This window comes from Formica exsecta, unplaced genomic scaffold, assembly GCF_003651465.1.
Source record: "Formica exsecta isolate Colony F162 unplaced genomic scaffold, ASM365146v1 scaffold50, whole genome shotgun sequence".
NCBI lineage: Eukaryota > Metazoa > Arthropoda > Insecta > Hymenoptera > Formicidae > Formica > Formica exsecta.
Window position 1 is genome coordinate 145453 of NW_021852242.1, and position 16742 is coordinate 162194.

At 36.6% G+C, this 16742-nt stretch overlaps 2 protein-coding genes across 2 annotated transcripts in view; both read right to left on the reverse strand.

The window, feature by feature from the left end:
* The window catches only part of LOC115241503 (prickle planar cell polarity protein 3-like), a 146955-nt gene that overhangs the window by 74329 nt on the left and 55884 nt on the right, over nt 1–16742 (reverse strand). The gene's annotated exons all lie outside the window — the stretch shown is intronic.
* LOC115241501 lies at nt 10610–15381 on the reverse strand. The gene is made up of 2 exons (XM_029817265.1): nt 13919–15381; nt 10610–11130 (listed from the first exon to the last, which is right to left on the reverse strand). The coding sequence occupies exon 1, from the start codon at nt 15328–15330 to the stop codon at nt 14344–14346; it is 987 nt and encodes a 328-aa protein (XP_029673125.1). The 5' UTR covers nt 15331–15381; the 3' UTR covers nt 10610–11130; nt 13919–14343.

A 16742-nucleotide genomic window follows, 5' to 3' on the forward strand; every position in this document is an offset into this window, starting at 1 on the left:
ACTCGCATACTTTGGTAGCAAATGAAGCGAATTGAGTCGTTCCTCGATTATTCAAGACAGACGTTAGCGAATAACGGCTATTGAACGTTATACGAAGGATAAGAGGGCGGTTTGGCTTATGGATATCAGTATAGACGTTTGCGGCCCCCCTAGAAGCTCGCCGCATTAGTATTCGCCGCGGATACACGCTCGCCTGATGAGCTTCACCCTGTCGTATCATCCCTTGTTCCAGCAACGAACGACAAAGACTCCCGCGTTCTTCTTGAGACACAGGGCAGGTTCAAATAAGAAAAGTCGTAAAATATTTTTTGCCCGATCGATTGACATTTCTTTAAAAAATATGAGGAAAATAGGATAAAAAGGATGATATTCTTCGATACGCTAATATTCATTATTCATTACGAATCTAATAATATGTAATAGAAAAAGTTGAATTTAATATGATTAAGAATCGTATCTATATCCGAAATGTGGCAGCTTATTCTGAAACGAAATCGTATTCCATGTTACTATTTCGATTATGAATGTCCTCGTTACTCGTCACGTCACCGTTTATTTTATGAATATTTAAAAAAACTCCCTATTTTAATGCTATTTTAAATAAAGATTGGCAGATAAATAAAAATAAAAATTCAATTATTCGCGCGCTACAAATATTGTTCCTTTTTCATCGCACACGTCCCAATATAATCTCGCTAACATAAGTAAAGACTCGGAATAAACAGAATCTCGCGTAACAAGTTACGGTTCGGCAGAACACGCGAGTCGATAAAAGCATCGATAAAAAGCCAATCGGTCCATCGGCGGACGAGAATCGGATATTAGAGTTTAGGGGGCAAGAGGGGGAGGATTGGTCGCGCAAGATGATACGGATGCGACGGATCGCCAGGTTTTGCATAAATTTCCGCGCGGTCCGTCCGCGCAAATCTAGAGTTTATCTGGCAGAGAGAGTTTCTCCCCGATGAGCGATTCCCATGTAAACGACATCCGGTATACTGCCCTTTGGCGACCGGTCGTAAAAGCAAGGGAGGCACCTGCTGCGAGTCCTCCTTCTCCCACCCCTTCCCTTCTCCCGCTGCTCTGTCGGATCTATCGCTTCTTCTCTTTCAGTCGCACGCAGTTTCACCGTGTGTGGCTGTGCGTTTTCTCTTTTCCCTTCCCCCTAGGAAAGTCCACCCGCGCTCTGTCGTGCTCGCGCGACGATTTCGCAGGCGGGATCCGGCGGATGCGGACGTGGGTACGACCGCAAATTCTATTTGCTCTGATGGAAAGCGCGGAGAGAGCGTATGCTCTCTCTACGAAGGGCAGGGGAATCCGTCCGCGGCAACTGCGTCCCCTGCGAGCACAGCAACCGTGCGTATCGCCGAGTGGGACCCGTTGCTGTTTATGCGGGGACAACCGTCTTTCGTTGATTGTACACCGTCGTGCAGAATACTTACCCTTCGTTCGTCTCGCGAATTGCTCGATTAAATCTATACTTGGCTGTATAATATACTTATTTAATCTAGTAAATCTTTTTAATCCCTCTCTCTCTCTCTCTCTCTCTCTCTCGTACGAATATTTTGATTTATCTTTTTTAAGAGAATTATTTAAATGTTTTATAAATTATGTTTGTGTAAATTGTATTTTATGTACAAAGAGAATTTTGATACTCAATTACCAAAATATTAATATATTGATATGCTATCCAAATTTTCACTAAAAAAAGATTTTAAATTGATTTCTTCAAAGAATAAAGCTAACTTTTTTTTTTAACAGCATTCTACTTAATGATAAAATATAACAGTGGAAATAGTTATATAAAACAATAAATCTATAACATTGCTGGTAATATACAAAAAAATACATTTAAAAGTATTTTGCATATATGTTTCAGTCAGTTTTTTTTATCGATGAGTACAAGTGTACACTTCGATGGAATATGCTTATATATAAAATTTCCAAGAGATTGTATTACATGTGTAAGCAGATTTATATAAATTTATCGGCGTATCGTTCTCCCTTGAGAGACACCATCAACAAGAGACAGTGCGCATGCACGCATTTTAATGGATCTTGCGATATTCCCGCCTCTCGCCGTAAATCCCCGCACGAGAGAGCGTTCCCCTACGATTCTCCGATTCCGTGCGAGATATTCGGGAAATAACGTATGTATATTGGTCCTTGACGGTAAACAGTGTACGCGGCCAATGATAAAAATGGGACCGCCGACTTCCCTGAGAAAATAAAAATTGAGTTACGGTTCGTAACGAGCGACGAATGTATCTTTCCTTCGTCCCTCCCCCCTTTCCCCTTAAACTTATTAATTGCCACTTAAGCCGTCATAATCGCACGGTCGTCATTAACGAGCCAGGCAATTAACGATGACAAAGACTTTTCATTCCTCATATAATGGTCTTCTCTTGAGACTTGACAAAAGACACGAATTAGAAAGGATTCATTCGTCGTGCCGGAACATGGTTTAACGTCGGATTCCGTGAGATAAATTATAATTGCATCAACATAAATATACACATTCGAGATGGCGGTAAAATCTAAACGTTCTTAACTATTCCATGCGTATGTGAATGGATAGGTATATGTGATGCTTTTATTATTGTTTAATAAAATGATATTGATCAAAAATGTTTAAAATCTGATATGTAATATTTTATTGTTTAATTCACAGATTGGATCCATCTGAATTTTTTATTTGAGAGAATAATAAATTTCCACGATGAACGTAGCAGAAATATAAAATAAAATAAGAAATTTTTATTTTACTGTTTTTTTATCATTTTTATTTTTATTTTATACACCGATAGTAAAACTGCCAAGCGAGCCTTATCTAAGCCTGGCTATATGATTTCCAAATCTATTTAATGTAATATCGCACATATATTGATGTTCTTTTTATCTCTCTTATTATTAACATTATTATTAACTCGAGAAATTTCACGAAACAATCGCGAACAAGACTCGTTTTTCAAAATAATAATAATAATAATAATAACCGTAATAAGTGCATATTGATTCCTATTAATAATCCAATTTCAATGGATGACAGCAACATCCTTTCGCAGCGGGAAAGCAATTTCGCTCGATAGAGTTAAAAGCTTTAGAGAGAAGGAGAGAGGACGAAAGAGGCAAGTCCACTGCGCTAACACGGTGAGAGCGCGTTTCTATTAGCGGCACGCTGCGAAGGAAGAAAGGAAGGAAGGAAGGAAGGGGTTAAGGACAAGGGTGCGAATACGCACGATTCATCAGTAGGATTTGTCTGTGTGTATTGAAGATTACGTGCACCCCGCGGGCTCAAAGACGTGCGCGTCCTCGTTAAGAAGGAAGCAAGCGAGGCGTGCGCGTCATTTCGCGCGTCCGTCGTCAAGGAGTCCCATAATCATACGCGCGTCCTCTTAACGACACGCACTTTTTTTTAACCCTTCAAATCGAGTCGCCTTTCTCAGCACGCCACTAAGGATCTTGCGTCGTCACCTCACGAAATAATCCAAGGATCGCGATCCTGACCTGGTAAGAGCGTGACGGACGAGAAAATGAGGCGACTTCCGGCGTTCAATCCCGACGTTTCCGCCGAGAGAAAGAGAGGATTTTTCCCGGAGCGCTCTTGTTATTTTATATCCATCGCAAGTCGCTCGTTATTCCGGTCGCTATATTTACCCCCTCTTAGGCGAAAAAATCCTCGCTAAAGAGATATATTTTATTATCAGGTGATTGCATAAGTTCGTGCCCGATTTAAATATAAACTTCAATAGATTATATTTTAGAGAATTTAAGAAACCGCAATTTTTTAGAAAATTCCAGCTTGACATTCGATTTTCGTATATCATAGGATTTTTCGCGGCGACCGTTACGTGGATATTATATGAAAATCGAATGTCAGGGTAGAATTTGAACGAATGCAGGCGATTTCCCTCTTAACCGTCTCTTTTACGTGTCGAAATCGATTTTGCCCGAAAGCAAATTTACCGCGGTTTGTGTAGTCCGACGTTACTTTTCGAGCGGATTCGGGAGTAATGTCTCTCGTTTGCGGGGGACCGCATGTTTCCCTCTTTTTTTTTATCTCCCTCGCCATGCATTTAACGCCGCGTAGCGCGATGCGTTTCTCAATCCGGAAAGACCGGAATCATTAGTCGCTAAGCTCGCTGCTAGCGGCCGCTTATTTACGCGCCGTTTTATCGTACGCCCGTAAATGGAATTTTTCGATAAAAATGCAAACGCCGGCAATTATACAAGTTGTTCGATATCGGCAGCGAATTCGCAAAAGGTCGCGCATCTCCCGATTCCCAAGGGCCTTCTCGAAAACGGCATTGTCGCGTTGTCTCGTAAATTCATGCTCGAAACTGCGGTAGGTTTATTCCGGATACCATGACTCTGTTTTTTTTTCGCCGCTACATTATGAGAAAAAGTCGATATATCATCGTATTCAAATAACACAAACCGGCGATAATTTTATATTCGAATATCACGGATCAGATCTCAAATTACCGCAATAATGAAAATATATGGATTTTTAAAGTACCGCAAAAAATGCGCAACTTATATAATCCATTTATAGTTGAGTGCGTGTGTGATTTGACGCAAATTTGATCAAAAGCAGTATATTTCTCGAGATGTATTTTTATCACAATCAGGTTTTAAATTAACATTTTATTAATACAATATTTAGAGAAAGTTGAAATTAATTCGCTAATAAAATTGATCTCTTTAAACAAATAAGATTTAATTTGCTCTGTATTTTCAATTTTTTATAGTAATTCATCTATTATCAAAAATATGCATACATGAAGATGTAAACTTTTTTTTCTTTGTTTAAATCTGTCAAAGGTTCAATGTTGAAATTACTATAATAGAGAGAAATTGCATATTATTTATCTCCTAGCGCGGTAATGGAAAGGCTGAGTAACTTGCTGCTTGACTTGCCTCCCTATTGACTTCCCATATTCGCGACGTAAGGTTTCGGCCTTGACGCGAGCCAGGGCCATAGAAAGCGAGAGCGAGGGAATAAAGAAAACAAGCGACTTTCGCCCCCTTGGTGTGACACATCAGTATTCTAGAATCGCGCCGACCGTTCGTCTCGCGAGACAAGAATTCAAACCATTCCGATCGAATTTTCCGCTGGTTCACGGAGCGAGAATTTACGATGACTCGCCCTTCTTCCCAAAACCTGTACAAGAGAGTGCTTCCGTCCCACTCGTCCCTCGCGCCATCGCTTAATTGCCATCGAAACAATAAGGAGTCGTGAAAACTTTTCTGGCCAATGTTCAATTTGGCATCGGGGACGCGATCGCGGTTTCGCCGAATCGCTGGGAAACTTTGCGTATCAAATCTAATTGTGTAATAAATCTAAAGTGCTATTAACGCGAGTTTACACGCACATGCACATATATATGTCAATATATTAAAGATATATGTGTCATATGTCGAAATATTGACAAAAGCATGAAAATTTTGTAGACTGTTTTACTATTTCTTCTGAATATCTGTGCAAAACCTGAGCACAATTCTCTTAATCATTTGGAAATTATTTAAGTTTAAAGTTAATATTGATTCTTATGGAAGATCGCGTTTTGTAGCACTTATTGACAAATATGACAAAAAAAACATTGCCAACGAAATAAAAATTTTCACATATATTAAGAAAACTCTAATAAATATTTGTGCAAAATTTGATTTAGATCCACTTACTTGATTAAAAGTTATTTATTAAAAATTGTCAAAAAATATTATCTGTCTCTCTCTCTCTCTCTTCTGCAAATTACTCGTTTTTTTGTTCTTGCAGTTAATTTCCGGGGGTATTCAGAATCAAAAGTTCTTATCATAAATTAAAAAAAATACTAATTACAACTATTTTCTTTTACGAAAACATTAAAAATCATATTTTTTTGTGATACTTTAATTCTTTTTATAATTCGGATTTATTTATTCGATTTTTCAAACAGTATAAACGTAAGAAATATGCTTTTTTAAATTTTGAGAATTTTTTGCTACTATTGTACAGCCAAAACATCCTTAAGTAACCAAGCATTATTCAGCCAATAGATTTAATCGCCTCACATAATTGTTAAGATATCATTGAAATCTGAGAAATCAACAAATTTAAAATTATATTATACACACAAAAATAATATAACAACGCGAAAAAAAATTGACACAAATAATTATGCATGTTGTACGGTGTGAATGAAATTTACAATCTTGAAATGTCATCACGTCGAATGCAGCTCGAGAGGTTTGATTCAAGAGGTTTGATTCACTGTCACTCGGGAAACGTTAAAACGCACTTTTAACTCGACGTCATTCCGTTGCTTGATTATCGGCCGGTTGTTAAACGTCGATAAATCCGTCCGTCCATTCGCGCATTTGCTTATCTATCCATCAGCGTTGACTGCTTTTTTTCCCCGCGTCGAAAGCCTCCCCCTAGCATATTACTTTTAATTGAATTCCCGCGATGAAATTTCATCCCCGACATTGCTCTTTCTCTCTCCCTCTCTCGTTGTATTAAGTCGAGAGACCATTTCGCAGCCGTCCTTTCTCTCACTGGTTTTCTCTCCAAGACTCGACTCACCCTCTCCTCCCTGTGTCTCTTCTTTTATGCCTGCGCCAGTCAACTGTTTCTCAGACAATCGTAGCTTCGTGCAATGCTTTTTCAATAAAACGTCGAAATGCGCGCAAAGTCATGACGAAGAAGATACACTACGCGTCGTTTGCGAAACGGATCGAGCAACAACTCACTTTACTTAGAAGCGTCTCTGTTTCGTGCATGGAATGCAGCCTAGTGCAAGAAAGAATACACCATTATACTATACCGATTGTTCATGCTCTAACGCCGCCACGTGCGACACACCCGGTGACTAGATATAGTGACCCGAAATATTGTATCTTGTTTTTGTGCGAATTTATGTTGTTCCGGGTGTACTTTGCGAATATTAATTGTGCGTAAAAAGCACATACATGATATCTTAAATTATATTAGGTTATATTCGAACAATTTATCTCGCATAAACGAGCCGTCGTATAATTCGACACTTTGTTATATAAAATTCCATTTACGTATCTTTTATTTAAATTTATTTCAAAAGTTGAGGTGCATTGAGAATCAGATATTTTAAAAAATGAAGTCCTACACCGTAATATACCTCCTTATTATTCAAATATAATATATACTTTGATCTCTAAATTCTTAAAATAGAGCAGCTTCGTAAATAACTAATTTTCAGATATATATTTGAAACACTTAATATATTCTGCATTACATAAATGCAAATATATGCATATATTATTGCGCCATTAATCATTCGTCGATCGACGAAACGATTGAGAATCAAGATCATGTGTTCTTTCATTCCCATCCCTTCCCATTGCGTACCGCGACGTTCTAAGCAAGGGAAAGACAAAGGGGTGAGACGTATCTTGAAATTAATTTAATTAGCGGTCGGTTTAGCCCCAAACTTGAGTCAAACGCTCGTTAATCGCACCTGTCGTTGTTATCGTCGTCGACGTCGTCCGCCGACGCCGTAGCTGTAACAATTTCTTATTACGCGACGTCGCTTGATTAGCTTAACCGAGTGTGCGCTAATTCTAATTTCCAATGGTGCAGCATTATTCGCGATGACATATTTCAAGACAGTCATATATATGTGTTAATACATCAGATTAGGTGTACATCAGGGTGTCTACTCAAATTTTGTAAAAAAATTCCCTGAAAATTCTCTGATCTTCCAGGTATTTTTGTTCAAAATTCCAGGTAAAGAGAATATTTTAAAAAATTTTTGGTGCGATTTCCTAAAATAAGTTTTTTCATTGCACGCGTTTTCTAATGCTTTTTATTCATACAAAGGGAAAATACAAAGTCACTTAAGTTTCAAGTACTAGATTTACAAATGTACTGAAAAAAAACTTAATAATTTTATTAAGATATAAATTTTTAACTTGCGTTACATTTTCATTTTTTATCACTAAAAATTAAAATAAAGAATATGAACTGCATATTCAATATTTTGTTAAGACATTCAATATATAAACAAAGATATATATATATTTATAATATATTTTAAACACATAATTCACAATTTGGCTTATTGGCGGATTGTCTACTTATAGTAGGATTGCAAGAGCAAAATTATCAAAGAGAGAATTTTTTTTTAAATTCCCTGAGGCTTCCAGGTTTTCCATGTTTTTCCAGGGAGTAGACAAACTGTACATATATTATTTCGTAAAAAAGTGTATCAATTATACTTTAATGAGATTACATTCTAAAGTATATACGTTAAAAGATTTTAGTATTTATATCATGCATTTGAAATTATAAAACTTTTAAGAAAAACGCGTTTCTATCATTGACGGAAATATATTGCAACATGATCCGTGAGAGGACAAAATAATTTTTGCTCGTTTCACAAAACCTACAAAGTTTCGTCAAGAAGATCGCAGCTCAATACTGTGCGATCTCGGTGGAATATATCGAAGATCAGTCAATCAGTCGGAAAAGAAAAGATATTTCCGCCCTCTTCAATGAAACCGAGAAAATTGGCGATAGACGTTCTCTTGCCACGTAGAACGACGAGATTTTACTGGGTCTGCTTGGGCCTCCCCGGCTCCTTTCAATTAACGCCTTTCTCACTTCCCGGACGATACCCTTCTCCCTTTCTTTGTTCCCGGTGAATTCTTCGAGAGGGAAGGAGGGAAGAAGAAAAGACACCCGGGGAGGAGAGAAAAGTCTTTATCACAAGGAAGCCGTCTCGGCCAACATCGTGAAACGGTGACGGTGAAGGAGCGGTAAAGGGAGGGTGCAGGTGGATGAACAGGGGTGGAGGGGGTGAACAGGATCGGCCGAAGGATGGCGTGTTATGGGGTTTTCACGGGTGGTGCTCGCGGAAATTTGCATACAGAGCATCTGTCACCAGCCCCTTAGCCCCGGCTCCAGGCCATTCTCGACTTGGAATATCTCCCGGCGCGGATCTACGGGATAATGGGGACCATTCTTATGGTAAATCAGACGGAGGGGGTTTGCGTGTGATTCGGCGCCGAGAGCCACCTTAAGAAACTGCCTGACAGAAGAGCCGGTCGCGATATAGCACTTGGATTTGGAGAACGATCGCGCACATCATCGCGATCAACGAGAGTTTGCGATGAAATGAGCGATCTCAGATAAGTTAATTCGCGAAATTTAGAAACGAATTAGTTAAACAGTAAGTATAATCGAATAAAGATACTATCTGTAACTTTTTTTACACTTAATTTGTTAAATTAATAAATTACTAGATGGGAGCGCTAATCTAGTTTTTTTAAATTTTTAAAGTATTTGCCTTTTACAGGCCTCTTTAAATGATGTATAGTTCGCGACAAAATTCAAAATAGTTTTATTTTATGTGTCATATAATGCAAAAAACATTTAAACACGTAAAATACAAATCAAAATATATATATCATGTATATGTTAAACATGTGACGCATAAAATTATAAATAGAATTCTATCTTAAATTTTATCACGAATAGTAAATTGTCTAAAGAAATCTTAAAATAATATATAGTTTTTAATATGTGTAAGATGAGAATATATAAAATAATGCCCTGTACGATTTCAACAAGATTTTTGTATAACAGCTTTCGCATGTTTTTAATATAAACGACGCGAATAATATTTTACCATTTTATAAATTTTCCGTTAATTACCTTATCGAGTGCATTTAAACTTGTAGGCAGTTCGGTAGTTTACTCAAGAACAGACGTTTACTCGAGAAAGATGGTAAAAAAAGGTTTAACGATACCATCGAGTACCTTCCGCTTGGATTAATCGACAGCAACACCTCCGGTAATTAGATACCGCTATTAGCCACGATTCTCTCTCTCTCTCTCTTTCTCTCTCTCTCTCTACACTATAACGCAATACCTCCATCCACAGTTTTCTTCACTACCACCCCGCATCAACCATCGTCCATGTTAATGCACGTAATAAATGCCGGAGTAAATTTAAATACCAAGCGTGGATATATCGAATTAAGTCTCTAAATTTCATTACGCGTACGCGACGCGCAAAAAAAAAAGTAATTTGCATATCACGATTTTTCACCATATACAGTCTAAACTTTTAAAATCATTTTCATTGAATGTTTTTTGAATTTGCCAGAAATATTTTTATTCAACAGTTATTAAAACATTTAACAATAAATAATGTTATTTAATTAAAGAATGAATGCGCAACAATAGTAATTTGCAGTTTCAATACAATCTATTTATAGATCTTTGCATTATAAAAGTTATGGAATAGTTGACACACACTCATATGCATTGATTATGTTTAATATCGATTTTTAAAAAACATTTTGCATTACATATTAAATTAAAGATTTAAAAAAATAAGATTTAACAAGATGGATAAAATAATGTAAATTTTGCAAAAATAATTACATAGCGAATTTAATTGGAATAAAAGGCACTCGCAACGGCTAGTCTCGCCGACTTTCGTCAATTCGTCGAGCTCGTCGTCGACCTCGATCCCTGCGCCGATCCCCATCGCTCACCTCCACGGATCCCGAAAATGGCTTTCCGAGCACGAATCGCACAACGCATTGAAATTCACCGAGAATCTCGCTTTCCATCTCTATTCCCGCCAGCCGAGAACAGAGCCACGTGCTTTGATCCGCGAGCTAACCCTCGCATCTTTCTCTCACCTACCTATCTAACGCAGAGAGTTAGCCACCTATCTTTACCCTTCCCTCTACCCTGCCATCCTGTTTTACTCTCGAGGCACATCCGCCTTCGCGTCCGCCGCGCGTCGCCCTTTAATTTAGCATCGGGTCCCATCCCTCTCAGTGCGACCCTGTCTCATCCGTCTGTCTCTCGCGCAAGCGGATCGATTCACACGCACTCACGCACGTTCTTCTTCTTCCTGGATCTTCGCGCGTGTTTTTTATATCTTGCGAAACACCGTTGTTTACCGGGGGTCATACGCTGGACTTCCAATCGCTCTTACACTTGTTAGCGGTCTCCACAATCTCCATCTTTATCCAGTCTGCTTGTCTCGAACATGATCGATTTACACGCGCGGCCAGTTTCCTATCTCTCTGTCCATCCTGTATGTAGGGTAGATGAGCCAGTGATTGATCACCGACGAACGACTGCTGAATCAATATCTATTAAATTAGACACACACACACATGATGTCCTAGATAAATATTTTAGTAACAGATCGCTCATTCAATTTATAGTACGTCATTTCTAAATATAAAAAAGACCATACATAGTATAATAATATTTCGCAAATCAAAGATGCAAATAAATATTGAAATATTGTTCGTGATTTAATAAAGCTCGAAAATAATATTTCTGTTTCTCTTTGCATATTTGCTAAAAGGGTAAATTTGGTTCCAAAATATGAATAAATTTTCTCTTTCTCTCTTAAACGTTCGCCGGATTTTTGTATCGTTCGTTATATTTTGGCGTTTGCAAAGGTTTGCCGAATTTCGAAGGGTTCTCATTTGGACGATTTTGCCGAACAAAGGGCTGCATTGTGAGGGCCTAGACAGACCAATGGAATTTCGACGCGCCGAAACTATATTAACCCTTTGCTTTAGGTGGAACGTTATAAAGGTCCCATGATACAAGCCTTTTACTTGGCGAGCTGTGTTATTGTGGTATGTGCGCAATTGAATTTTTCCGACTTTGCGTAGATCCGATCCAGCATAAAAGTACACAGCTGTCGTTTGAAAAATAAACCAAAAAAAATTCCGAAAAATTGAAAACACGAAAAAGTGATATATTACAACTATGTGTACACGATATTATCAAATAGGGGAAAGTAGGGTAAAACCTTTTTACTTAGAGTACATAGGGTGCTTTTTTGGATTTGTCTTCCTACAAAACATCAGACTAAAAAAAATTTTGTCGACCGTTAGCAGTCTTTAGTGGACCTTAAACTATGAGAAAATGAGGCTAGTTGCTGACAAAAAATTTAATCACCAAGGATAACAAGATTTTTTGGAGAAGTTAAAATACCCGGTTTTGCCCTGCCGATAGAGTAAAACCGGGTATCCATTTGAAAACATGTAAAATACTGCAATTACAAAATCTAGATTTATTTTAATCAAAATACAATACAAAGATGTATTCTATTGATAAAAATCACGAATAAAGATATTCTCTTGTTCTACATTGCTGCAGGACTTTCTTATTTAATTTTTTAACTTTAGGGATCTCAAAAAGCTTTTTGGTAAATATGCATAAAAGGTTACACCTCACCGATTTTATCGCCACTTAAATATGTTGTAGGGGAGGTTCTTCTGAGTAATTCGCCGCAAGAAAAAAGTGGGGGAAAGCATTCGTTTAGAAGATATGACAAATTAAACTTTGACATTAAAGTTTGTGTATGCTGTAATAATCTGTTATTTTTTTATTAAGAAAGGCTTACGACTTTAATGCGTGGGCGGGGAAGGGGCGGGGTCTCTCTCCCTGCACCCCCCTCCCCCGAAAAGTTCCACTCCAAAGCTACAATTTGGGTTATATAACGTAATCCAAACCAAATTTTAGTTTTAAATCAGAAATAGGTTTGGGTTAGGTTATATCTTCCGGAAGTGGAGCTCCCCCGTAGAGGAGGGGAGGCGGAACCCACTGCGTCCATGCATATACTTTACAACGCGAAGCGAAGTCCACCCCACAATTTTTGTGTGAATGGGAAAGTGTATGCGTGGATGCAGTGGTTCCGCCCACCCCTCCTAGGGAGGGGCTCCACTACCAAAAAACTAGACACATAGGTTTGGATTGAATCTCGCTTTGCGTGGAAAATTGTAAACCCATGTATAACATTGCTTAGCGTTGTAAAGTATATGCGTGGACACAGTGAGTTCCGCCCCCCTACGGGGGGGGCTCCACTTCCGGAAGATATAACCTAACCCAAACCTATTTCTGATTTAAAACTTTATTTTATAATACTTCAAAGAAAGCATTAAAATTGTAAAATTTCAATTTATTATATCTTCTAAACGAATGCTTTCCCCCACTTTTTTTTGCGGGGAATAACTCAGAAGAACCTCCCCTACAACATATTTAAGTGGCGATAAAATTAGTGAGGTGTAACTTTTTATGCATATTTACCAGCTTTTTTTTAGTAGTCTTTTTTTTAGTGATAGTTTTCATTTCCAACTGCTTTTTGTAAGGAGACAAAATCAGGATAACAGTTTCTCCTCTTTTTATTACATGAGATGAGATGTGTAGGTACCCGGTTTTGTCCCAACACGAAGAAGATAACAAATACAATGATTGTATATTTCGGCGTATAAAGTGACGATCAAAACTAGTACGATATACTTTCTAATGCATACAGAATGCAATGCTGCATTTACCAAAACAGATGCTCTATGTAAAAAAAGTCCACGATGACTCGATTGTTGCACCGATATCGATCTTTTTTGACCCGAAAATTTTGGACTTCTCTTAAAAAAGAAATAATTATATTTTGTTTGCATGGTTCATCTCAAAATAATTATAAGCAAATAAAGAGGCAATATGAGCCACAAGTATCACGTTAAGAGATTTATTAATTGTGTGAAGGCAATTGACAAATATCAAATTAAAGCAAGTAAAAAGTGATACGAATCAACATACAAATATGATAATAAGAAGGCGAACGTTTCGGCCCTTTTTTTGTGGCCATCTGCAGCGCAATTAAAATAATAAATATATGAATACATAAAAAAATATCGCAGTCAGTAATTAAAATTAGATTGTAAACGCAAGAATTCGCTCAAACAAGCATCTCAAGAGGAAGAACTCCCCGGATGGTAGACCAGAAAATTCACATCATAAAAAGTTATAAAGGCTTGCCGGCATGTTGACATGCGAAACCCGAAAGTCGAGATTCTTGTAGAAGCGTGCAATAAGGAGTTAAGAGCGCTTACGAGTTAATAGTAACAATGTAAAACTTACATACAAATGCAACAGATCTATCACAATAATGAGTATATGACGCGAAACAATTATTTATCCACGATACTTTAAAGACCAAGTTATCTCTAACAATAAGATGTTTCACGAGACTTTAAACTTGTGTGTATACAGTGCTAGGTCACTGGTCCTCGGTGACATAAGAGTAAACACAACAACTCGTTACACGATCGAATATGTATTTATATCGGGATGGAAGAAATCAAAACGCGTCTTGAAAATAATCACAAAGATTATCTTATGCATTAAATGTTGGGGAGTTTATCCAACGCAGTTATATATGTCTGGTGCAAGCCCTCGGTATCCGTTTGTAAATTCAGACCATTAATTTGTCTCCTTATAAACAACATCTCAGATATCAGTCGTTTGTTTAGATATTTTTCACTGTCTAAAATCCGGACATGGTTCTAGTCAAAATCATGGTCAAACTCTAATCTATGATCGGTAATCATCGAACCAACTGTTGTATTTCTACGTATGTGGTTGCGGTGTTCCCCGACTCTCGTCTGTAATCTCCTGCCTGTCTGACCTATATAAAAGGCATCACAGTCTGCACAATTGATCATATAGATGACATTAGTGCACGATGCACTGGAAAGGACGTCTTTATGTATCCTAATAAAGCATGACAATTTATTAAGACTACAGTAAGAAAGCTTAACGTCAAGATCTTTTATGATGTTTTTAAATTTATGCGAGATGGTATGGACGAAAGGGATTGTAAAATAGGAGACAATCTTCTTGTTGACATTCTCCTCGTCAATTGAAAGGCCCCTACTAGAGATCAGAAATTTGAGGCGGTTAAAAATTGTCTGAAAAATGAAATCTAAAGGATAGTTATTGTCCAGGAGAATTTTTATGATAAAGTCAAAATTTTTTTGGTGAAATTGTGGGTGTGAAAGTAAGAAAGCTCTATCCACAAGGCCAATAATGGTACCTCTTTTTTGGCATGTCGGATGTTGAGAGAGAAAATTGAGGTATCGACCTGAAAAGGTAGGCTTATGGAACCAGTCAGTAATTAAGCGGTTGTTAATTAGAAGTATTGAGATATCTAAAAAATTCAATTTATCACTGTCAGCAATTTCCAAGGTGAATTGGATTCTAGGATGTAAAGAATTGAAAACATTAAGCGTATGATCCATAAAAGAATATGGTGCAGTCATTGCGATATCATCAACATATCTGAAGTAGAAAGATGGAATGAAAGTCAATGTTGAAAGGGCTTTTTCTTCCAAATCTTGAAGGACTATGTCAGCTATGATGGAAGATAACGGGGAACCCATAGGCGTGCCATAAGTTTGTTTATAAATTGTTCCATTAAACGTAAAGAACGTAGAGTTCAAAACAAATTTAATCGCTAGGATAAACTCCAATGCAGAAATCAGGGTTGGCATATTTTAAACAATGTGTTTAAAACTGCTTGATTAAAACTTGTTTAAAACAGTGGACACCGTTTTAAACATTTTTGTTTTAAACATTTTTAAACTGCTGTTTAAAATCGTTTAAAATATCGCAATTAAAATATATGATTATTTGAAAAAGAAATTGTAAAAAAAACAAAAACAAACAAAAACTAATAAATATGTATGTTGCAAAAAAGTTGTTGTTTCAGTTTTTTAGTTTTTTATCAATATTTATGTAACATATAAATATAAAAATATAAATAATGAAATAAAAATGATAAGATGGGTATTATTTTAGCAGAATATTTATTTTTGGATATTAAATAACAATCAATACAATAAAGATTACTTAGTAGATATTGACTGACTTTACATTTTAACATTTTTAATTAATAGCACATAACTCATAACAGGTCAGTAGTTCTAGTTAATAATATTTAATATATAATACTTTGGTTCCTTTCCTATTCTTATTAAGTAATCTTATGCTTAACTCTCAACATAAATTATAAATAAAAGAAAAATAAAAGAACTTCAATACTTCTTTTTTATCTAAAAACTACAAACTATAAAAAAATAAACCATAACACATTGCATTTTAGCATCCATTGCAAATAATAAATAAATTAACATCAATCCTTTAACTAAAAAAAAAAGTAAACATTTAGGTACACAAAAATGAATGGTAACAATAACATATTGCAATTGCATTGCAGTCATTGCATATTACGTATATTTTTTTAATACCTACTTTTAAATTTAATAACTTAAAATAAAATTAAGAATATAGTTTTATATATATTAATAAAGAATAGTAGTTTTTTTTACTACTCAACTAAAAAAAACTCTTTTAAAAGATCAGATTATACAGACTCAGTCTCAATCTCATGTTCAGTTTGATCGACTTCACCTTTTTTGTTGAGTGCCTTCAAAATTGTTACTAATTTCGAAGCTTTTTCTACTCCTAATCTGTTTCTCAGTTTTGTGTGCACTAAACCAAAAGCTGAGAACAGCCTTTCTATGCCAGCAGAAGAAGCAATTGCTGTATGGAGTTGTATTACCAAGTCGAACGTTACAGGATTGACATTCATTTTTAGCGCAAGCCACCATGTTATCGGCTTAACATTTTTAATGGATTCCCCCCAAAAAAGATAATTTTTGAACGGAGAAGTTTTTGCTCGATAAGACATTATGTCAGACATGGCTGCAGGGTGATACAATTGTTTTAAACAAAAAAACTGTTTTTTGTTTAAAATGAAAAAAACAAGTTTTTTGCCAACCCTGGCAGAAATAGAACAATTGTTAGAAATGAGATCTATTTTTTTCTCGACACTCTCAATGGCAAGGTCAATAGGAATAATGAGATCAATAGGAATAATGAGAATAAAAATAATGATGGCATC